The 24,355-nt window shown below is 41.8% G+C and overlaps 1 protein-coding gene across 1 annotated transcript in view; it reads right to left on the bottom strand.

Moving 5' to 3' along the window:
- BAIAP3 (BAI1 associated protein 3) overlaps window positions 1–24,355 on the bottom strand; it is a 176,421-nt gene that overhangs the window by 45,804 nt on the left and 106,262 nt on the right. The window contains exons 12-17 of the mRNA XM_066577504.1: window positions 16,419–16,511; window positions 12,119–12,222; window positions 10,426–10,543; window positions 7,429–7,553; window positions 7,247–7,337; window positions 4,340–4,396 (exon numbers count right to left, since the gene is read on the bottom strand). Of these exons, the coding sequence (XP_066433601.1) occupies window positions 4,340–4,396; window positions 7,247–7,337; window positions 7,429–7,553; window positions 10,426–10,543; window positions 12,119–12,222; window positions 16,419–16,511 (588 nt within the window). The remainder of the gene's footprint in view (window positions 1–4,339; window positions 4,397–7,246; window positions 7,338–7,428; window positions 7,554–10,425; window positions 10,544–12,118; window positions 12,223–16,418; window positions 16,512–24,355) is intronic.

Here is a 24,355-nt window from a genome sequence, read left to right as displayed (position 1 = left end):
GTGAGGGTGTGGGTGCAGGCCAGGAGACGGTAGTGCCTGTGTCCTGAGAGGGGGGTTGCATCTCAGTGGCAGGTTGGGGCACAGGGGGAGAGGCAGGGGTGCAAACCGGAGGCGCTGAACGGCCTTCGTTCCACCTTGTGGGGTGCTTGGCCATCATATGTCTGCGCATGGTGGTGGTGGTGAGGCTGTTGGTGTTGGCTCCCCGGCTGAGCTTTGCGCGACAAAGGTTGCACACCACTGTTCGTCGGTCGTCAGGCGTCTCTGTGAAAAACTGCCAGACCTTAGAGCACCTCGGCCTCTGCAGGGTGGCATGGCGCGAGGGGGCGCTTTGGGAAACAGTTGGTGGATTATTCGGTCTGGCCCTGCCTCTACCCCTGGCCACCGCACTGCCTCTTGCAACCTGCCCTGCTGATGCCCTTGACTCCCCCTCTGAAGACCTGTCCTCCTGAGTAAGCGTTGCACACCAGGTGGGGTCAGTCACCTCATCGCCCTGCTGCTCTTCCTCCGAATCCTCTGTGCGCTGCTCCCTCGGACTTACTGCCCTTACTACTACCTCACTGCAAGACAACTGTGTCTGATCGTCATCGTCCTCCTCACCCACAGAAAGTTGTTGAGACAGTTGGCGGAAGTCCCCAGCCTCTTCCCCCGGACCCCGGGAACTTTCGAATGGTTGGGCATCAGTGACGATAAACTCCTCTGGTGGGAGAGGAACCACTGCTGCCCAATCTAAGCAGGGGCCCGAGAACAGTTCCTGGGAGTGTTCCCGCTCCTGAGCAGGTGTCATTGTAGTGGAGTGAGGAGGCTGGGAGGAAGGAGGAGCAGCAGACAGAGGATTCGGATTTGCAGCAGTGGACGGCGCAGAACTGCGGGTTGACGATAGGTTGCTCGAAGCACTTTCTGCCATCCAGGACAGGACCTGCTCACACTGCTCATTTTCTAATAACCGTCTCCCGCGTGGACCCATTAATTGGGCGATGAATGTGGGGACGCCAGAAACGTGCCTCTCTCCTAATCGCGCAGCAGTCGGCTGCGACACACCTGGATCAGGAGCTCGGCCTGTGCCCACACCCTGACTTGGCCCTCCGCGTCCTCGGCCGCGTCCACGTCCTCTAGGCCTACCGCTACCCCTCAGCATGCTGTATTACCAGTGATTTGATTTCACAAGCAGCTAATAAATTGGCGCAAGACTGCAGGCCAAATATAATTTTTTCCCTTTTTTGAAAACGAAAGGCCCCACTGCCTCTAGTGAATGTATAATCTAAGTTTAATAACTGTGCTGTTTTCCTGCTAATGTGTCACAGAACGTGAGGGTAGCAGAGTTATTAACTCTGGCAGAGCAGGTATTTTTTTTCCCAATTAAGGAAAGCAAATGGCGAAGCCAGCAGTAAACCGTAGCTGGGTGCGTCTGATTTTTAAAGGTTGCACACGCAGCCGACACGTGTCCACCGCCCTTAGGACGGACAGAGGCAGGACAAATAGAAATATTTTCCGCTTTTTTTGCACCAAAAGGCAGCACTGCGTATATTCAATGAACATGAGAAGTTTAATAACTGTGCTGTGTCCCTGCTAATGTGTCACAGAACGTGAGGGTAGCAGAGTTATTAACTGTGGCAGAGCAGGTATTTTTTTTCCCAATTAAGGAAAGCAAATGGCGAAGCCAGCAGTAAACCGTAGCTGGGTGCGTCTGATTTTTAAAGGTTGCACACGCAGCCGACACGTGTCCACCGCCCTTAGGACGGACAGAGGCAGGACAAATAGAAATATTTTCCGTTTTTTTGCACCAAAAGGCAGCACTGCGTATATTCAATGAACATGAGAAGTTTAATAACTGTGCTGTGTCCCTGCTAATGTGGCACAGAACGTGAGGGTAGCAGAGTTATTAACTGTGGCAGAGCAGGTATTTTTTTTCCCAATTAAGGAAAGCAAATGGCGAAGCCAGCAGTAAACCGTAGCTGGGTGCGTCTGATTTTTAAAGGTTGCACACGCAGCCGACACGTGTCCACCGCCCTTAGGACGGACAGAGGCAGGACAAATAGAAATATTTTCCGTTTTTTTGCACCAAAAGGCAGCACTGCGTATATTCAATGAACATGAGAAGTTTAATAACTGTGCTGTGTCCCTGCTAATGTGTCACAGAACGTGAGGGTAGCAGAGTTATTAACTGTGGCAGAGCAGGTATTTTTTTTCCCAATTAAGGAAAGCAAATGGCGAAGCCAGCAGTAAACCGTAGCTGGGTGCGTCTGATTTTTAAAGGTTGCACACGCAGCCGACACGTGTCCACCGCCCTTAGGAAGGACAGAGGCAGGACAAATAGAATTATTTTCCGTTTTTTTCCACCAAAAGGCAGCACTGCGTATATTCAATGAACATGAGAAGTTTAATAACTGTGCTGTGTCCCTGCTAATGTGGCACAGAACGTGAGGGTAGCAGAGTTATTAACTGTGGCAGAGCAGGTATTTTTTTTCCCAATTAAGGAAAGCAAATGGCGAAGCCAGCAGTAAACCGTAGCTGGGTGCGTCTGATTTTTAAAGGTTGCACACGCAGCCGACACGTGTCCACCGCCCTTAGGACGGACAGAGGCAGGACAAATAGAAATATTTTCCGTTTTTTTGCACCAAAAGGCAGCACTGCGTATATTCAATGAACATGAGAAGTTTAATAACTGTGCTGTGTCCCTGCTAATGTGTCACAGAACGTGAGGGTAGCAGAGTTATTAACTGTGGCAGAGCAGGTATTTTTTTTCCCAATTAAGGAAAGCAAATGGCGAAGCCAGCAGTAAACCGTAGCTGGGTGCGTCTGATTTTTAAAGGTTGCACACGCAGCCGACACGTGTCCACCGCCCTTAGGACGGACAGAGGCAGGACAAATAGAAATATTTTCCGTTTTTTTCCACCAAAAGGCAGCACTGCGTATATTCAATGAATAATAACTGTGTTGTGGCCCTGCCTACACAATTCTTTCCCTGCAGTATCAATGGAGGGTGCAATGCTCTGCAGAGGCGATTTTGAGAAGTAAAAAAAAATGCAGCACAGCTAACAGCAGCCAGCACAGTACTGCACACGGATAAATATGGCCCTAGAAAGGACCGTTGAGGTTCTTGAAGGCTACACTCACTCCTAACACTCTCCCTGCCTATGCAGCACTTCTGTCCCTAATGCCGGGTGCAACGCTCTGCAGAGCCGATTTTGAGAAAAAAAAAATTGCCACTGCTAACAGCAGCCAACACACAGCTATCAGTGGCCCTAATAAGGACCTTTGGGGGGTCTTGAAGCCTACACTAACTACCAATTCTTTCCCTACAGCAGCTCCGGTACAAACAGCACTGTCCCCCATCTAACTCACACGGCATCTGAGGCGAGCCGCGAGAGGGGCCGACTTTTATATTCGGCGGACACCTGATCTTCCCAGCCACTCACTGCAGGGGGGTGGTATAGGGCTTGAACGTCACAGGGGGAAGTTGTAATGCCTTCCCTGTCTTTCAATTGGCCAGAAAAGCGCGCTAACGTCTCAGGGAAGGAAGTGAAAGTAACCCGAACACCGCATGGTGTTCGTTACGAATAACGAACATCACGAACACCCTAATATTCGCACGAATATCAAGCTCGGAAGAACACGTTCGCTCATCTCTAATTATTACATAATGAGTGCCGCAGAAGGGGATCCTATTACATAATTAGGGTCACAGAGGGGAACATTATTACATTATTAGGGCAAAAAGGGGGCGCTATTATATAATTGGGGCCAAAGAAGGAGACTTTATAGTATAGAAATATGAATTGTAGTTGGAAGAATTCATCATAGTGGTCTGGGCTGAGCTAGAGAAGAAAAACAAAAATGGATAACTCCGGAAAAGATGCCAACTGTGATCACCAGACGTAACTACACTATAATCACTATCGCTGTGTAGAGCTGGTATCTGACTATTATATGATGACTGCATTATTTATATATATCCTAGAGCTGAGCCGCTCTACTATATCTGAGCCTGCTGGTATAGAAGTTGTGTTATAGAATATATATTTTCTTGGTGGGGTGATCCTGTAGAACAATGAAGATAAAAATCACATGTCCTGTTAAGCCATACTCCTAAACCCCACCCCTTTTACATTGGCCGGTATTTTTTTATGAAAAAGGTGGCAACCCAAATCTTTGCACCCCCTATAGCTACGTTCTATGATACAGTAGTGGCTGGAATTCGTTTTTGAAGAGTCTACCCCTAGATTCTACTTCCTACATAAAGGAAAAAAACTCAGTGTACGGACAGTAATAACTTATGCATTAAAATATGACGGTCATAGATAAGTATGTAAATCCAATTGCTGAAGACAGAGTATTGCACCTTTTCTTCTGGTTTATAGGACGTATATGTCTTTTCGTACCACTCCAATGTTCCTTTCTGGAAGACAGAAATTGAAGTAAATGACTGAGTAAAATGATTCCTCTTAGCCTCAATCTTTTCGCCGAGAAGTAGAATTTTAATAAAGGGTTATTTGATAAAAGCCGAGACCTCATATTACTCATCTCAGTGTGATTTCAGCATCTGTGCGAGTGAAACTAAAATAATCATTTCTCTCGTTTATGCATTTATATTGAATCACTTAGGAGAAGCACCTCGAAATGTCACTGTGCCTAGCTGTGATTTCGGAAGGATTGCATAATGGATATGTATATTTATACACAGAAAACACGTGTGTGGGTTCATATAGCAAACAGCTATGGGGGTCATATTTGGAACAGTTGCCTGTGGCAATCAATCAGATTACAGATTTTAGTTTTCAGAGACGTTTTTGAAAATGAAAGATGCAATATGATTGGCTGCTTTGGAAAACTTTTCTTTAAATCTCCCACATCTTATATCTTTTATTGATAGGCAAATTTGTAGCCTATGGCACCAATGTGGGTTTCCAAAGGGACTGATCACAACTAGGGATGAGCGAACGTGTCCGTTACGGACACATCCGCACCCGGACACCGGCTTTGCCGAACACTGCAGTGTTCGCGCGTAAGTGTCCGGGTGCCGCCGGGGGGCGGGGAGATGCGCGGCGGCGCGGGCGGCAGTAGCGGGGAACAGGGGGGAGCCCTCTCTCTCTCCCTCTCCCCCCCACTCCCCGCCGCACCCCCCCGCGCTGCCACGGCGGCCCCCGAACTTTTTCGCCCGAACACTGAAGTGTTCGCAAAGTTCGGTGTTCGGGCGAAAAAGGGGCGGAGCCGAACGTGTTCGCTCATCTCTAATCACAACCAATCAGAAGAACTAATTCCTTGGCAATATCCTCCATACATGTACGGCAAAGATGGGAGCCAAGAGCGCTATGTGCATAGCAAATAGTTGTCTTTATAGGGCTGTCATCACACACGCGTATTTGATTACAATGGGTTCATTCACGTTTCCGTATTTTGCGCAAAAAAAAAATAAAAATAGAGCAGTCTCTATTTTTCTGGTTATTTGCACACCAACAGGTCCCCATAGAAGTCAGTGGATGTTATGCAAATAAATACTGAGCAATTTGCTGGAAAAAGAACACATCTGGAACTCATTTGACGAATTAGTCATTTCAATCGGTGCGTCTTTGTTTGCCGCATGCAAAAAAATACAGAAAGAGACGCCGATATGCGTGCAAAAAATCATTGAGTATTCTGCAAAAATGCAGCACTCAAGCAGGCACGAATATGCATGTGCCCATCAGACGCCACCCTAGGGCCATATTTATTCAGCTGCCAGTGAGTACCCTCCCCCCCGCCCCCGATTGTAGGGCGTATCGAACAGTACGCGGACATACTGTATATGCACATTTGCATATACTACTCTTGTACGATACTTGCACGCAAATAGGAAATAGCCCTATTGCAAAAAATGGGTTCTACTTTCATGCAACTTTTGTGTGTCTTGCGAGGCACAAAACTCACACGAAAATAACCATACAAATATGGCCTAACTCTGATTGTGGCCATTAACCATTTAAATGTCACTGTCAATTCTGAATGCTTTATTTAAAAGTTCTGATTGACATCTAAATTTCTTGAACGAGATGATCGCAAGTTCAAGTCGCCTTAGGGGATTAAAACAAAAATAAAAGATAAGTGAAAAAAAAAATTGTTTACACCCCGGCCTTTTCCCATATTTCCAATAAAAAATTCAAAACGTAAGGAAATAGTGTACTGCGTCCATAAAAGTCTGATCTGTTAAAAAAACGCAATGTTCATAGCACATGGTAAATGCTGCCAGAAAAAAAATACACAACGCCAGAATTTTGGGGTCAAACTGTCTTCGAGAAACAATGTAATAAAAAATGATATGTACCCCATAATTATAGCAATGGAAACCACAGGTCGTTCCGCAAAAAAAATGAACCTTCACACAGTTGCATTCATAGAAAAATAAACGTACAGTGATCAGAAGATGGCAACAGAAAATGTACTTTTTTAAAGACTTTTTTTCAAAGTAGTGCTACAAAAAAAAAACTAAATACATCTGGTATCATCATAACTGCACTGACACCCAGAATAAGGTTATCATGTCATTTTTGCCATAGTGTCTCTGCTGTAAAAATAAGACCCGCCAAAAATGGCGCAATTGCATTTTCTTACATTTCACTATTATGTAGATATGAAATGGTACCAATGAAATATATAGCTCGTCCTGCAAAAAACAAGTCATCAGACAGCTACATCGATGGAAAAATAGAAAAGTTATAATTATTTTTGATAGTGGGGAGGAGAAAATAAAAAGAGGAAAAAAAACTGTCTTGTGTCTTCAAGAGGTTAAGGGGTTGCTTTCCCCTTGAAGTTTACACAGGCACAGCCCTGTACATATGTGTTTGGCTGCCCGGTTCTGCAGCCCAGTCCCATTAACATTCTACTGATTAGTGGGGGCTCCGGCTATAGGAGCCCCCTTCCTGTTCAAGCATTTATGTCCTACCCTAAAGGAAAAGGTCATCAGTGTAGGAAAAACACTTTAAATGGGCGCCATGAGAGTTGTCACCTAGCTATGCCATAAATGGATATAGCTAGGAAACTCTGTCCTTCTCTACTACAAGGCATGGAAAGAAGGGACGCACAAATGAGGGGGTTTGATGCCCCAGGTTAAGGGAGAAAGTGGTGGTGTGTGGTCACATCAGAAAGATGCCCCATTCTCGGTTTTACCTTAGTCCCTACTACCCTTAGTACTAGTCCGTATTTACATAATAATCACTCGCCAGCCATGGCCGCTTGCTAGCTTTATTGCTTTAGTATTGAGAAAGAGGTATACCTTTAACACAGTTGCAATTTCCAGATGCAGTTCATTGTGGAAGGGGCACACCGTCTTAAAGGCTTGCATGTTCTGGATCTGGTTGAGACACCTGTTTGAAAAACATGCCCCCTTTCCCCATTAGTGACTACGATTAAATAAAAGATTCTACTGGTGATGTGACTCATTTAGGTGTTTGTTACCTTAACATGAACTCCAGGCGGCTGATGACAGTTGAGTTCAGCACGGGGAAGTTGTCCCTCAGTTTCTTCAGCAGCAAGAGACAATATTCGGTGAAGAGGGTGAAACTTTCTGCTAAGTTCTCCTCCTTCAATAATGAATGAATATTGTGAGAATACCGTATAGACATCAATAAACTGAATCTATAATAGATGAGGCTGCTGAAAAGGGGAATCCATTCTCTTTACTCAGAAATATCAAAAGAGAAGTTGCTTTAATCGAAACATTACAGAATCACATCACCGCATCAACATTGGACATAACGTAGAATTTAGCACACTATGAAGTATACAGTATCGGGCTTTGGACCCATATGCATTATTTAACAATACACACCTCTTACCTCCCTTTCTAATATCCATCCATTCAATCATCCAATATAGCACAATCCCTCCACCATTCATCTACATATCCATCCTTATGTTCATCCATCATATACTAGATTTGGTGACACTTTCTATTCAGATTGTAGTATAGTGGATTATATTAAGGATGGAACTCTTTCTAGTTAGTGAAATCAGACTCCATATCATGATCTCGAAGGTTGTCCATCACACTCCATTCACAACTCCTTACTGTTAAGTCTAGATCTAGATAGTTTAAGTTAATATAACTATAACAGAAAATAGAGCATAGATATTAAAATGGGGTTTCATTGGGAAAATCTTATTATTGCTGAAACATAGCAATAATAAGATACCTCTCAGCTCCTCCATGTAAGCTGAGTATCTTATAAACATTTACACTGTTGTACTTTTCTGCAATCATTTTTTCATATATAACATATCTTCAGGCATTGACCTGATCATTAGGATGGTTAAGTCCCCATTATAGATGAGCGAGTATACTCGCTAAAGGCAATTACTCGAGCGAGCATTGCCTTTAGCGAGTATCTCCCCCGCTCGAGACTGAAGGTTCGGGTGCCAGCAGCGGGCACGGAGCTGCGGGGGAGAGCGGGGCGGAACGGAGGGGAGATCTCTCTCTCCCCTGCGCTCCCTCCTGCTGACAGCCGCTACTCACCGCTCCCCCGCACCGGCACCTGAACCTTTAGTCTCGAGCGGGGGAGATACTCGCTAAAGGCAATGCTCGCTCGAGCAATTGCCTTTAGCGAGTATACTCGCTCATCTCTAGTCCCCATGCAATGTTAGGTTACTTTCACATGGACGTTTTAAAAGTTGCACCAGATAGTCTCAGGTGCAACTTGCATCGGACAGCACACAGATATCCAGTCTGTGTGCTGTCCGATGTGCAGAAGAAAATCAGAGAAGAATAGGACATGCTGCTATTTTTTTTTCACTTCGACTAGGCTTTCAAGTAAATAAAAAGCCAATGTGCATACACCCATTCAAATGAATGTTTCGGTCTGAAAATCGGACAGAAATATTGTCTTTGTGCAAGTTGCCTTACACTAATATCAGTCTGTCTGTCTAGTTCATTAAGCGAGTTAATATATATCCCACAGGTCCACGTCTGTTACTATTCTCCCACTTTATAATACTTTTTCACCAACTTCATACCATAAAGTTGATTACAGGAACGAGATGATACAGCAAAACATCTCAATTTTCGTCCAATAAGACATAACTGAATTATAAAGCCGAATGTAATCTATTTCACTAATTGAATGTTTTGCCTTTCTCAAGGTTTTCCATTTCCTCCTTCAATGAGTTGCAATGATTAAATAGGGTAAATCTAAGAATGATATAATAAAGCGTAATCAGTTCTACCGGTTTTCTTGTTCAGATCACATTGTTCTTTTTCTAGCCAAATAGTTGAGAGAAGCAAGAAAAACAAGCTAAATAGAAAAAATATAGGCTTGGGAAAAGGTAAATCGATATATTGAGATTCCAGTCATGCTCTGCATGATTGTGTACCAAATACGTGACACTTCCAAAACATGTATGATTTGGCAGTGAACTTCCAAAAGAGTCACAAATCAAATTTGTATTATTGGACCGATGTTGGATACAGAACTTGGTATTGACTTTAGCTAATGCTGCTAATGTGCGTAATGCTGTAGATATGATATAACATACAACAAGGAAAGGGTAAGCATGATTTCCAAGGTCATTTACATAACTTTAGAGGTCATTTGACCCATGTCACCTTCCCTCAGATGATGTATGTATTCAATAAGGTTTTTAAATTCACATTTCAGTGTGTCTTTAAAAAAAAAAAGCCCCCCCCCCCCAAAAAAAAATTCTCTGTCCCACTGGATACATACAGGAAGACCTCAATGGTAAAGTCTGTCTCCTTAGATGAGCACTACTTTCAAAAATGAAGTTCTTTATACAGTTCTTTGGCACTGTTTAGAAATTTCCATTACTAAAAGGCTGATACAAGTCCATTGCATCCAGAAGATTCAATCCCGTCAGGAGGTGCAAGTGAAATAGCAGCCAATCAGATGAACGCGGTCCATCTTAACTATTTTATATAGTGCCAATGTATTACACAGTGTTATACGGAGAGAATTACTGTTTACATCAGTCCCTGTCTCTATTGGGGCTTGCAATTTAAATTCCAAATTACCCTTCAGTATGTTTTTGGTGTGTGGGAAGAAACTGGAGTACCCGGAAGAAACTCCCTCCGTGTGAATGTTGCCCTTGGTCAGGCCCAAATCCCGGTCTCCAGTGAGTAACTGTGCTGTCCAAATACAAGGACGGCTCAAGTCCATCATAACTGAAGTTGCTCTTGGCTCTGGCTCATAAAGTGGGTTTTGGAGTGGGTGGGGGGCAAAGGAAGAACCATCTATATGGCAACCATATGTCCTATTAGGGCAAATGGATAGGGGTTGTATTCAAGAGAAAACCCATTTAAGCTCTATAGAGCCCTTTGATACTGGAAAAGCACTGGTAGATAGATAGATAGATAGATAGATAGATAGATAGATAGATAGATAGATAGATAGATAGATAGATAGATAGATAGATAGATAGATAGATGTTATATATAGTTCATACCAGTTCTCTGGTACATGAAGCAAGATCCCACTGTTCTTCAATGTTCTTAAGAAGTCCAAGCAAGTAACTGTAGTCCAGAGGGTGCACTTGATGGTGTTTGCTACATGCCTGCCATTTTCTTTTAAGGAGAAAACAAAGTCAGTACAGTTTAGTATTAGTAAAACTTTACTTATAACGTTAATATTTGGATAATTATTGCTTTCTACTGTAAATGCTTAAAGGGCTTCTCCAGTTCTTAATACCATATAATGAACATGTTACAGAACCAAATCAGTGAAATGCAGGGTGCACGAGTTCTTATTTCTCCTCAATGGTGCTCAGCTGCAATACTAGGACAGCCCAGAGAAGAGAGAGGCGCTGTTTCTTGAATAAAAGAAGCCCCATGATCCCCATTTCTGATAAGCTCATAGAAAAGCAATCCAGCTCAGCTTATATTTCTACAATAATACCTGCTTGTAACCCGATTGTCAGTAATTCTTCCCATTACACATTTCTTTAATCATAGTAACTTGAGGTTATAAGGCAAAGTAGTTTAAGAACCAATAATAAAACTCCACAGTATTTAGTGGGAGATGGTAAGAACCCTTCAGGTTCACAAATCAATAAGTATCAAGCTTGCTCTTAAAGAGGATTAGATGAATGTGCCAGCACTCTAGCCATAACTCCGCAGTATGTGAATCAATGGTCTTTGACATTTTCTTTCACCGGCTTTAGATGCCATTCAATGACTTTAATAAAAGCACTACACAGGATCTTTGGAGCTGAGACAAGATATACTTTCTAACTAAATAAATGTTCAAAGCAGGAATTATCCAAGTAAGAATGTGATCAGCTGTTCTAAAATAACTTTGTGCCTCAATGTCAATGTACCACCATAAAGGGATTTTCCAAACTTATTGTATAACTATGCCTTCCCCATATTTCTCTGTCAGTACAATTCTTCTATGATTTATTCCTATATATCAGCTTCCAGCTTATTACTGTCGCTAATATAACTGCTATTGTAATGGTAGCAAGTCCCAAAGGTTGTATAAAAGCAGCTAATCCTATTCTATATGGTTTACGTAGGCCACATATACAGTAGTTTTGACGATTTTACATGGGTATGTTCTCCTTTGCAACCAAATTTACGTATTGCTCCTATACGCCTAAAATCACGCTATTACTCTTATAGGTCCCATAATCAATTGTCCTGCATCTGTGACTCACATGAAGGAGTACACACCAGGGGTCAGTGAGGTGCCCCTTCAGGCTACTTAATGGATGCCATTATACCTACCAGTTTGGCTTTGACACAGGTCATACAAAAAACAAATATTGAAGAGAATATATCATATATGGGCTGTGACCAGGGGCGTAACTATAGAGGGTGCAGGGGATGCGGTTGCACCTGGGCCCAGGAGCCTTAGGAGGGGATGCGGGAGCCTTAGGGGGCCCATAAGGCCCCTCTTCTCCATATAGGGAGCCCAGTACTATGAATAAAGCATTATAGTTGGGGGCCCTGTTACAGGTTTTGCATTGGGGCTCAGAAGCTTCAAGTTATGTCTCTGTGCAGCATGGTTTAGGTATGGGTACGGGTACAGATACACATGGGGGGGGGCAGCTCACCTTTTGCATCAGGGCCCCTGAGCCTTTAGTTATGCCCCTGGCTGTGACTATTGCAGGCATTACCATTACATAATAAGATACTTACATGACTGCTTGTTGTAGATTCGAGAGGTCAGTTTGCATACTATGGTGTGACATTATTGTGTATGCATGCTTGCTCACTTCCCCCTTCCAGTTCCAAAGTTCAACCTAAAACAGCACAGGGACAATAAATGACTCCATCACCAAAATATGAAGTCTACAGTAGTGCCTATGGTGTAATACGGTCACAAGGTGTTCATTCATATGTAACTACAAAGAATAGTTGGAAAATTGAGTCTTAATGTAATACAATAGGCACTTCAAGTGCTGCAGTTTCTAAGGCGGGCATGGAGATATTCCCTATAAGAACCATTTGTGGCATGTTTAAGGGTTCTGACTCCAGTTTTCAAATATAGAAACATATGGGTCATTAATTATGCTTTGTCTTTAGCAAACACAATACTAGTAGCTCCTAGACAGGGTAATATTTCCTCCAGGCTTGGAGCCATATGAATTTTGTTTACTGCATGCAAACATACAAAGTGCGCTCAGGATAAGTCCTTGCATTTACATGGATATTGTTTACAAAGGGTATATATGTTCTTACTTATACAGATTTTCTCTTCAGAGGAAATACACTGTTAGCAAAGAAGGGGATGGGGTATTAGCCCAAGCATTATGGGAAGAAGGTGGAGGGAGAAACAGTCACCAGGCCTGGTGAGTCCTTGGTGACGAAATAAGGATCATGATAAGGAGCTGAGATTGATCTTCTGTATAAGCCATTTGTTTAAATAAATTTTTTTTATAGATTTTAATATGTAAAACAAAAATACCAAAAATTATTGGGATCGCAGTCGCATGAACACAAAGAGGAAACATAGTGGAACATAGTAGGCATGCAAGTAAATAAGGCAAACAATACAAAAGGTGAAAATATAACGGTCATGTTGGATAAGCAGTTACAATCAGGTTGTGTTTTGGGGCCCAAGATTTCTAGTTCCTAATGAACACTGATAGAAGGATTGTACAGGAAAATATCAATATCTGTAGATGACACAAAACTATGTAAAGAAATTAACACAAGAGAGGACACAAGAAGATCACAAAAGGATCTGGATAAGTTGGGGGCAGAAAAGTGGCAAATGAGGCTTAACACTGATAAATGTAAGGATATGTACATGGGTAGGGGGAATACATGTCACCATTACATACTAAATGGGAAACTACTGGGTGACACTGGCATGGAAAAGGACTTGGGGATTTTAGGTAACTTTACCCTTAACTGGATCATGGAGGGCATCAAAAAAAGGTCTAGGGGCACATGACATGATTGTTCTTCCTCTTTACAAGTCACTGGTCAGACCACACAGGGAATATTGTGTACAGTTTTGTGCACCAGTACTCAGGAAGAGCATATTAGAGCACGCACGTGTTCAAAGGCAGGTAACTGAAGTAATTAATGAAGTGGGCAGACTACAATATCCAGATAGGTAATCAAAATTGGGATTATTTAGTTTAGAAAAAAGATGGCTGAGGGGCGACCTATTAAACATGTTTAAATTTATCGGGGTCAATACAGAGATCTCTCCCATAATCTACTTATACCCAGTACTGTGAATGTAACAAGGGGCGCCCGCTACATCTAGAAGAAAGAAGTTTCTACACCGACATAGAAGGTTCTTTACTGTAAGAGCAGTAAGACTATGGAACTCTCTGCCTGAGGATGCGGTAATGGCAAATTCGATAAGAGTTCAAGAGCGGCCTGGAAGTCTTTCTTGAGTGATACAATAATGTATGTTATAATCACTAAAAACTTCAAAAGGGTCGGTGATCCAGGGATTATTCTGATTGCGAGATTGGAGTCAGGAGGGAATTTTTCCCTTAAATGTTTTTGTTTTTTTTGTCTTCCTCTGGATCAACATTGTGGGGTAATAGGCTGAACAGGATTGACATATGTCTTTTTTCAGCCTTACATACTATGTTACTATGTTACTGGCTGAATGAGATTCACTAATGTAAGTTTCTGCGTGATCCCATAATAATGGATGTAACAAAATTTTATATATTCCCGAATCCAGAGTTTGTAACAAATGATTAGAGATAAGCGAGCGTACTCGTTAAGGCAAAATACTGGAGCGAGTATTGCCATTTATAAGTACATGCCTGCTCGTGCCAAAAGATTCGGGGGCCGGTGGGGGAGAGCGGGGAGGAACGGGGGGGGGGGGGGGGGGGGAGATCTCTCTCTCCCCCTGCTCGCCCATAACTCACCGCTCACCCCCGCCGGCCCTCGAATCTTTTCTCATGAGCGGGCGTGTGCTCGGAAATGGCAATACTCGCTGGAGTATTTTGCCTTAACGAGTACGCTCGCTTATCTCTAGAAATAATACAATTGTGTATATTGTAAAGGGGTGACAAGCTCAGTTATTTCTTGTATGTTGAAATGGATACAAGTAAAGATTTTTCATTTCTAAAAAATATTGCATGTCTGTTTTTCTTTAGGTTTTAAAGTCTCCAGCCTATTCATGTTTATCAGGTAGTGTAGTCAGCAGGTCACCTTCCTAACAGTGGTGGGCAAGGCATTTAACCAATTCTTCATAATATGTTTATAATATAGCATAGATGGACCTTGGCATGGAGTGGGGGCCACTGTGAATGGTCTTGTTCTCTATATCGAAAAATATAGGTTGCTGGGTCTATTGGTAAGTGTCTGGATATAGGTTTATACTTTCGGCGAAAAGAGCTGTACATGGGTTACGGGTTGTTAACGTTTCTCGGAAGGTTAAAACTGTAGTGTGTATTACCATAAAATAAGTTGTCCTTCAAAGTTCACTAATGCTACTTTTCCGGACCGAATTCCAGCCATCTAGAATATTATGTGGCAAATTCTGTACTGGTATGAGATGGAACCATCTACCGAAAATTTAGTTTGGATGACATTTTATGCAAATATTATGCACATCCTTTTATAGGTTGGTCAGTGTGAAGATGAGCCTAGTATTACATCAATAGTAGTATAAGCTTTTTTTCCACATTAGCAAGGCGGGTTCATAGAAAGAAGATGATCTGATCATATGGGAAGCAATGATCTTTGCTCAAAGAAAATTTTATCCTGACCTCTATGTAATAACCATCTTCTCTGTTGCTTTTATTTCTTGTATAAAGGACTATCCCTGCCAAGGAAGAATTCAGGATGAACCCAGAGTGACATATTTTAAGACAAGAAAAGGCCAACCATATAGTTTCCGCGTTGTCTTCCACGCTATTAGTGTGTCTTGGATGGTAAATGAGTGTTTGGCCATGGCAGACCAATGCGTGCATTCAGTATGTAGAAATACCCTAATTTCCCTTGGTATCAACAATTTTTCTTCCCCTGTTTTATTAGAATAGTGGTTTGTTCCATGTAACCAGTCTATGATGCACCTCAGTATGCAAGCTAGGTTGTACCCCCTTATTTTTGGAAAGTTCATTCCTCCTCCTCTCTACCAAGCATCTATTTCTGTATAGCAATTGTAATTTTTTTCCTCAATCCAAAGAAATCATATGAATGCTGTATTCAGCAAAAGTGAAATCATCTGGAGGGGGTAGAAAAGTTTAGGAAAGGTGATAAGTAGGATGAGCAAACTTTTAAAAAGTTTGGTTTGGTCGTTTCGCCAAACTTCAGCGAAAGGTTTGGTTACATCCGAATTAGTTTGAAACAAACCAGAACTTCACCAATACCCCTAAAACTGGTGTATAGCTTGGTCTAAGGGCCATAAAAGCTCCGTATAACACTTTTAGGTCACCTAGGAGTGTGTCTAAGTACTTTTGAACTGTTTTTAAATAAGACCGAGAAGGAGAATGTCAAGGAAAAAGGAGAATTACAGGGAAAAAAGGAGAAGGAAGGAGAAAGAGAATTCTGTGAGTTCGGCCAAGTCAATATATTCCTGTGCTAAATGGAACTTATAGTGAAATATGTAAATATTCACAAAGATACTTCAAGAGAAGTTTTGCCACAAGCTGGGAACAATCTTACCAACAGTAGAGATCACTATAGTATGTTTATGTTTAAGGGCATAGCTATAGGGAGTGCAAAGGTAGCAGTTGCAACAAACCCTAGTGCCTCAGAGTGGCCAAAAGGTCTCTGTACTAATAGGAAGACAGCGGCAATATACAGTAAATGGCACATGGTAGGTGGGGGGCTGTTACAGATTTTGCATTAGAGTAGGGAGTGGAAAAAGAAACTGTGGCCACAAATGACTTGTGAGTCTAAGGTCTGACAATTCCTTCTGCCTGGATGACAGGTTCCATCCAAAGACATTTAATCATAAAACTTGTGTCTGTCACCTTGCTCCAAAAATATCAAGATTAAGCGAACGTCTGCTCACCTCTGTCTGCTTGTGTTCGTACTGTAGCAGCTGGGTTAGTAGCATTTCATGAATCACTGCACCAGATGCCTTCTTGCTCAGCACCGTGTCCCTCTGCAACACATTTGTTAATTCAGATATTCATACCATGCTATTTGTTTTAATATTTGCTGAATTGAATTACAGCTGAGACCTGCTTCCTAGAAAAACACGAAGAGATCAGACATTTAGCTCGTATATCAAATCATTAAGAGCATTATTCAAACCACGGATGCGAAAATCAAGCCTGGATTACGATGGCGCAAATGGAACGAGAGCATACATGCTTGTACGGCAGCATCAATCATAGTTTCCTCGCTCTGCGATGACAAGGAGCCATGTGTGCTTGTACAATTATTTTACACTGGCACAGATAAAGACAAATTATCTCTAATTAATGTTTATTTGAAGGGAAAAAAAAAATATTTGAGGAATGCTTAAATTACAGCGTCACCCCTGCTGTTGATATCTGCCATATATTGTCAAGGCCTCTTGGTAAAATAACATGTTGTAACACGGGGTTGGATTGATATGATCTCTATACACTAATAACATTTGTATAAATGGGTAATTTAGGGAAATACAATAGGTAATTGCTATCTTGCATTTATCATGCCAGACGCACCACCACCACTATAAGGCATATTCATCTTGGCCAAGCATGCATAATGCATTCCTATGGAGAGGGTGTGCAGCTGCCACTTATCTCGATATAACACCATGAATAGTAATAATACATTATATAATTTTCCCTTTGCCCAAGAACAAATAGTTGAAGGTGTCTATCAGCCTCCGGATGCACTTTGGAGCATTTGATTGTACCACTTACAAAGGATGAATCTGCCAATATGATGTATAGGGTTTAAGAAAATGTTCTCCTTTTAACACAATTTTAAAGACTCAACATTCTGTGTCAATTACTTTCAAAAGTTGTCTTTGTAGAGGTTGGAGCTCCAAATTTCCACTTTCCCTTCACACAATCATAGAATTAACCCTTAGCTCACTTGGCTGGTTCAAAAAAGACCCCACTTGATCTAATTCTGGGTGTAACTTTTGAATGAAGCAATGCGACCAAGTAGTTTTTTTGGACTGCGACACACAAGCATATGTTTGCTGCTAAAGTACATAGCATAAATACCAAGTTGGGGTCACATTTGACCCCCCCAAAGTGAATTACGTTCATTAAGTTTTATTGTTTGCATTATGATGTGTTCTATTTTTGTTTTTGATAGCAAATATGCCACATTTCTTAAGTGAAGAGTAAATAAGGCACACATTAGAGAACAAGAAAGTGAAGATGAAAAGCCAGTTAAATAATTAGTCCCTCGAAGTACCAAATGATAAGGCTGATTCTTATAAGTACCGGTTATTGTGGCTAACGACACTCAGGCCGTGAGAGTGAGTTGAACCTTAGAGGCTTGAACACAACTTGCACCGAACTGCACATGGCCAGCAGTCCATGTGCTAGCCGATTTACACGCAAGCAGCACATTGACATGCATTGGCATGTCCTAGATCTCGTCTTTTTTCATTTGCATAGTCTCATAGGCCTATAATGAGGCCCTGAGCTGTCCATGGATTTACCTTAGGGCTCAGTCACACGGGTGTTTTGATGCATGAATTTCTTTTGCGCATAACTGATGCGTTCAAAAAATTGCGTGACCGACGCGGGTGACATGCAGGGAATATAAGCCCTACCCTAAAAATATACCCTAACTGCAGAAAAATCAGTTAGAAGCGCTGTCCGGGGCTCCGCTGCAGCTTCTCCCCGGGTCCCCGGCACTTGTCTTCTTCTTCTCTTCTGGCCGGAGATTGAAAAATCACCACCTCCTGGAAGCGCTGGCTGTGATTGGCTGAACCTGACACTTAGCCAATCATAGCCAGCACTCGATGAATGGTTGTGATTGGTTCATCGAGCGCTGGCTGTGATTGGCTAAGCATCAGCCAATCACAACCAGCGCTTCCAGGAGGCTGGGATTTTTCAATCCCCAGCCAGAGAACATGAAGCAAAATAGTGTCGGGGACCTGGGAAGAAGATGCGGCTGGGCTGACAGCACTGGAGGGGGGAAGTATGTGTTTTGTTTTTTTTTCCTGCAGCCAGGGCTTAGATTAGGTAATGTCACCGTGACAGAGGAAGACCCTGAAGATTGGAATGAATATCAGCGAGGGAATCACTAAAATATAACTTTTATTAAATAAAATTAAAAATCTCAAGCGTGATCCTTTATTACTGTTCGACTCCAATTAAAAGAATTGGCGTTACATAGACGAGTGAGTCCTTACGCATACTATTTATGAATGTACAGAGATCAACTGCACCGATGTAGGTATGGTACACCACCTATGGTAACAATGGCACATCTAATTTGTATATTGCCATAAGTCAGCACTATAGTTGTATATAGCTCCAAATAAGATAGTCACTCTTATTAATTATTGGTGACTAATATAGGTAGCAACAATTTTATATTTTATTTTGGAGCTGGCAAAAAAATATATATGATACCGCTTAATGTTTTTTTTTTTTTAGGGTACAAAATAGACTAACTAGTGTGTGGTGATAGCCACTAAAGCACCATATCATATCGTACCGCAACCAAAAGCAGAACACTGATAGTATAGTCTCTGTTTAATAAAGCAGTATTCCAATTGAAGAGGTTGGTGTTACATAGACAAATGCATCCTTCCCCATACTACGTATAAATGTACAGCGATCAGCTGCAGCCATATAAGTATGGTACACCAACTATGGTGACGATGGCACATCTAATTTGTATATTGCCATGAGTCAACACTATAGTTGTATACAGCTCCAGATAAAACAGTCACCATTGTTGTTATTAGTAACTGATGTAGGTAGCAATTTTCTAATGGAGCTGGTAAAGAGATACTACCACTTAACGATTTTTCGGGGCAAAAGGTAATGTCATGTGTGGTATGATGGACACTAAAGCCCCATATCATTACACCCCGAGACCAAAATTAGAGCATGGCTAGTATGGTCTTTTGTTTAGTAAAGCGGTAGATCTAAAGACAGGGTCCGTAAAAACAATGACCCTCACAAAAGGACTCCTCAGTCCTATATGCAGCCGATAGATGAAGGCTGAATCTGACTGCTATCATTCAAATAGGTGCCGCTGGTTTTAATGTTTTGCAACCAAAAGCGGCTAACAGTTGAACAGAAAGGAATTCAGTATGATATGCACTGAGTTCCCTCTACCAGTGACTGTTATAGTCAGTACCACCATCAATCCATGAAAAGCCTGATATAAAGTGGAGTGGACATATGTTACAAGTCCATCAAATCAACAAGGCTATCATGAGTGTAACATAGTTAACCCCATCGACGCGTTTCAGCGGTTACTGGTGGTATAACCGCCTCATCAGGATGGTACATGTAAGGTATAAGACCGAACAGCCTAACAGGCTGTAAAGGAATGAGCAGCAATCAAGATTAGGGCTTTGACAGTAATATTTCCTACTGTCAAAAGTGCATCGCACCGCACGAAAATGTGTTTTCGTGCAATGCGATGTAACAGAGAGGAAGGCTCCATAAGGAAACATAGGCTACAAAACCTCACGAGTCGCGGGCATATCGCCGGACCCATGAGGTTTTTGTGTCGGGTTACAGGCTACAAAACATTGCATGTGTGAATTAGCCCATAGAAAAGCATGGGCTTCACATACATGCGATTTGTAGCATTGTAGCAACGCTACAAAATCGCGTGACTTTGTTGCCCGCGTGAAGGAGGCCTTAGGGTCGCATCTCTGGACACAGCGGACCATTACATCAGCCTATGGAGCTCACTAGATCTGAGAAGTTCCCTTTAAACGATAAAACTTTCACGACTTGCAGCCATCGCTAGGAGGGGAGAGAGAGGGAGTTTAGGGGCCTAGTGTGTGCTATTTTATTACAGTTTGGATGGATATAGTATTCACTAAAAGGGGCTTTCTGAGACCACCAAATTTAAAGAAAGCCATGGATCGTTATAAAATAATAAATAAATAATAAATGTATAATCTACCTGCTAATTCCACTCCCATGCTTCCTGCTGATCTTTATTTTTTTTTACTACTTTAACCCCTTTAGTGACCAAGCCTGTTTGCGCCTTAATGATGGAGCCACATTTTGGAAATCTGACAAGTGTCACTTTAACATACAATAACTCTGTAAAGGTTTTGCATATCCAAGTGATTCTGACAGTTTTTTCACCACATGTTGTACTTCATTTAGGTGGTAAAAATAGTCTGCTAGAATTTGTGTATATTTATTAAAAGCGCCAAAGTTGGGAACATTTTTAAAATATAATTTTTTCACATTTTCAAATGTAACATATGTGCAAACACACTGTACAAATTTTTGATAAGATATATATTTCCATCTGTTTACTTTATCCTGGGTGCACATTTGAAAAACTAATTTTTTTTAACCATTTAGATGTACAAATTTAACTTTGATTATATTAACATTTTGAGGAACATTTTGTTTTCCTACACGAAGCCAAGATTGCAAAGGCTTATGGGTGTCAGAATGATAGATACCCCCACAAATGACCCCAGTTTAAAAAATACATATTTGAATGTATTCCCTGAGGGGGGTGGTGGGGGGTCATGAGTATTTTGACCCCACAGTTTCTTTTCAGGAATTAATGCAATTTGGAGGAGAAAAAAAATAAAATTTCATATGTTTGCAAATATGTCATTTAAAAGAGAATTTTTTTCTGTATTGCACATGAAAATAAGGATTTGTACCCAAAATGGATACCGCTGTTTGTCCTGTGTTCAGAAACATACCCATTGTGGGCCTTATCTTATCTCGTATGCACAATGGGGCCCAAACTGAAAGGAGCAGCAGGTAGTTTTCAGAACAGACATTTTGCTTGAATGAGATTTAGGCCCCATAGCACACTTGTAGAGCCCTTGAGTGGCAAATACGATGAACCCCCACAAATGACCCCATTTTGAAAAATAGACCCCTTAATGCATTCATCTAGAGGTGTACTGCATATTTTGACCTTACAGTTTTTGAATGCATCTGAGCAAAGCAGAAGGAAAAAATTAAAATTTTCATTTTTTTTGGAAAATTGTGTCATTTTAAAAACAGTTTATTTTGTACTGCACATATATGAATGAAGACTTGCACCCCAAAATGGGGCGAGGGGGGAGGGAAGTCTCGCGGCCTGGGATGACAGCTCAAGGTTGTCGGCTATCTCCAGGACCCAGCAGCATGGAGCTGTCACGTCCACTGCTTGCAGGGTTTTAATATGCAGGGAGCATATTTTTACGTCCCTGGGGTTTAAAGCCCACCAAGCCAGGATGTAAAAACACTATGGTCACTAAGGGTTAAACTCCTAAGCTCCTTCTACTAGTTGCTGCAGACTGTCAGAATTTTATCATTGAACTCAGTGGCTATGCAGACGATTTGGTGTTCTGCTTCAAAAAAAAGTAGCTTGGACCTTTATGAAGCTATGAGATTAATCAGCACAAAATTTGGATATTTGCTGTTTTATATGGTGTTATGACGCCTTTGTGATGTCTAATAATGAACACTAACTATCTTTACTTGACTACCAGTATGTATAAATGTAACAAATAATACACCAATATATATTTACATTGTAAAAAGAATACATATGTATAGACTAGATTTAGGTTTCCTTTGCTTGGATATGCAGCAGATTGAATGGGGAATACTAAGCCATCAAAACCTTTTTTATGGAATGAAATACTGTCAAAATATATCATGTAGTAACAATGGGAGACTTCTACTTCTTAGATATGTACTAAAGACAAAGTGTTTTTTTATTACTCCTGTACAATGTGATAATTAATGACCATGTGGCAGAACCATAAAATGCTTAGTAGGTAACATAAAAAAAGTCACACCAGGTGATAAAAAACAGTCCTGTAATAATGTGTCACAGGCTAAAATAATAATAATCTTTATTTATATAGCGCTAACATATTTCACGGCGCTTACAAGACAGAGGGAACAAAAACAAAACCACGGTTACATGTAGGAATCAATGGATGGAAACAGTAGGGGCGATGACTTGCTCCAACGAGCTTACATACTACAGATAATGGGGTGATAAAGAAGGTAAAGGGGCTGGAGATGTGCGCGGTATGGAGAGGTGGAGGGTGAGGGATGCTATACACATAGACAATGGTCAAATTGAGCCATATAGTGGCTGAATCAATTTGACTGCAGGGGGGCAGTTCATTGCGGCTGACAGGGATTGCAGTCTTTAGGACAGGGAGCATGTTATCAGGCAGAGTACACAGGGGTTTGGTTTAGGGAGATGGTATGCCTCCCTGAGGAAAAATCACAGAGTAGCCGAAGGGGAGCATAAGTATTGAAAAATGTCCCCGAAGAGGTGCATTTTTAGAGCACATCTGAAGTTGTGTGAGTCAGGGATATCCCGGATAGTTTTGGGTAGTGCCTTCCAGAGGACTGGCGCTGCTCTGGAGAAGCCTTGGAGGCAGAAATGAGAGGTTTGAGTTAAAGGAGCGCTTAATCTAATTTTGTTGGTGAAGCAGAGGGTGCGGGCTGGGCGGTGGATTGAGATGAGGGAAGCAATGTAGGGCAGTGCTGTGGAGAGCTTTGTGGATGAAGGTAGGACTGTGGCAGAACGGTAAAATTGTAGACTGCCCTTTATTTCTTTGCATTACTGCAGCATTGTGTTATGTCTGAATTAGAAAAGAGCGAGCATGCTCGGATAAGTCAGTTACTCGAGCGAGCTTCACTCTTCTCGAGTAACTGCATTCTTGTCCGAGCGTGCTCAGGGGGGCAGGGGGCGACGGGCGTTAGTGGGGGGGGGAGAGAGAGAAAGATCTCTCTCACTCTCTCTCCCGCTACTTTCAGCTATCCCCCGCCGCCCCCTCCCAAGCACGCTCGGACAAGAATGCAGTTACTCGAGAAGAGCGAGGCTCGCTCGAGTAACTGACTTATCCGAGCGTGCTCGCTCATCTCTAGTCTAAATGCAAAAATATTGAAGGAAACAAAAAAGAATATACATAATATAAACACAGTATATATAATTTATATAGATATATAGATGATATATATATGGAGGTTGGGACATAAGATTATAGGATAGCGGTGGCATGATTAGATAAGTCCATGAATCAATTAATGAAATAAGATCTTGTTTACAATACATTTCCCCCATCTACTTTTGGGCTGGCTTAATTCATTACATTTTGGTACTTGAGTAGAGGAGGACCCTTGCAGGGACATTTTATCTGTGGGATGATACGCAGCTGCCCTAGACCTGAATTCTACAAGGGGTGGGACAGGGGGATAGCAGACACAATGATGTAACCCAGACCAATGGTAAAGATAAAAATGGGCTAGTTTCTGGGGAAATCCAGTAGGGATCTCATGGCAAGGGACATGCTTGGCTAGCGCTAGGTGGCACTGGAGCCCAAGAAAATATACTGTGGGTGCCAAACAATGGGTTAAAAATGGCAATAGTAATAAGTTTTGCTATCACATTTCTTTCTATCCAGTGTGGGAAGGGAGATTGGGGACCCTTTATTTTCAGAAATTATTGAAAAAATTAGAAAACAATGGTCAGGGTTGGAGATAAGGGGAGGACAAACCTGTATAGGTCAAAACCACCCAAAGGGGAAAGTGGAAAATCTGAGCTAGAAAATCTAATGCTTTCTGTGCCTTACCCGCATTGGCTGATGTAGTACCTGTCAGATACAATGTATGATACAACACATGCTGTTTGAGTTGCTATGAACAGCAATTTGGGGTAACGGCTGATGGTCAGATCTACAAATCTGAATTAATAGTGTTATATAAAACCATATTTTGTGATTTTCCTTGAGGGACAATATAAAAAGTTGGATGCTGTTATAGTGATACAAAAAATGGCTGACCTTCTAAAAAACATGGCGGAATGTAAAGT

This window comes from Eleutherodactylus coqui, chromosome 8, assembly GCF_035609145.1.
Source record: "Eleutherodactylus coqui strain aEleCoq1 chromosome 8, aEleCoq1.hap1, whole genome shotgun sequence".
NCBI lineage: Eukaryota > Metazoa > Chordata > Amphibia > Anura > Eleutherodactylidae > Eleutherodactylus > Eleutherodactylus coqui.
The sequence above is the reverse complement of the archived record's forward strand: the minus strand, read 5'-3'. Positions and strand labels throughout refer to the sequence as shown.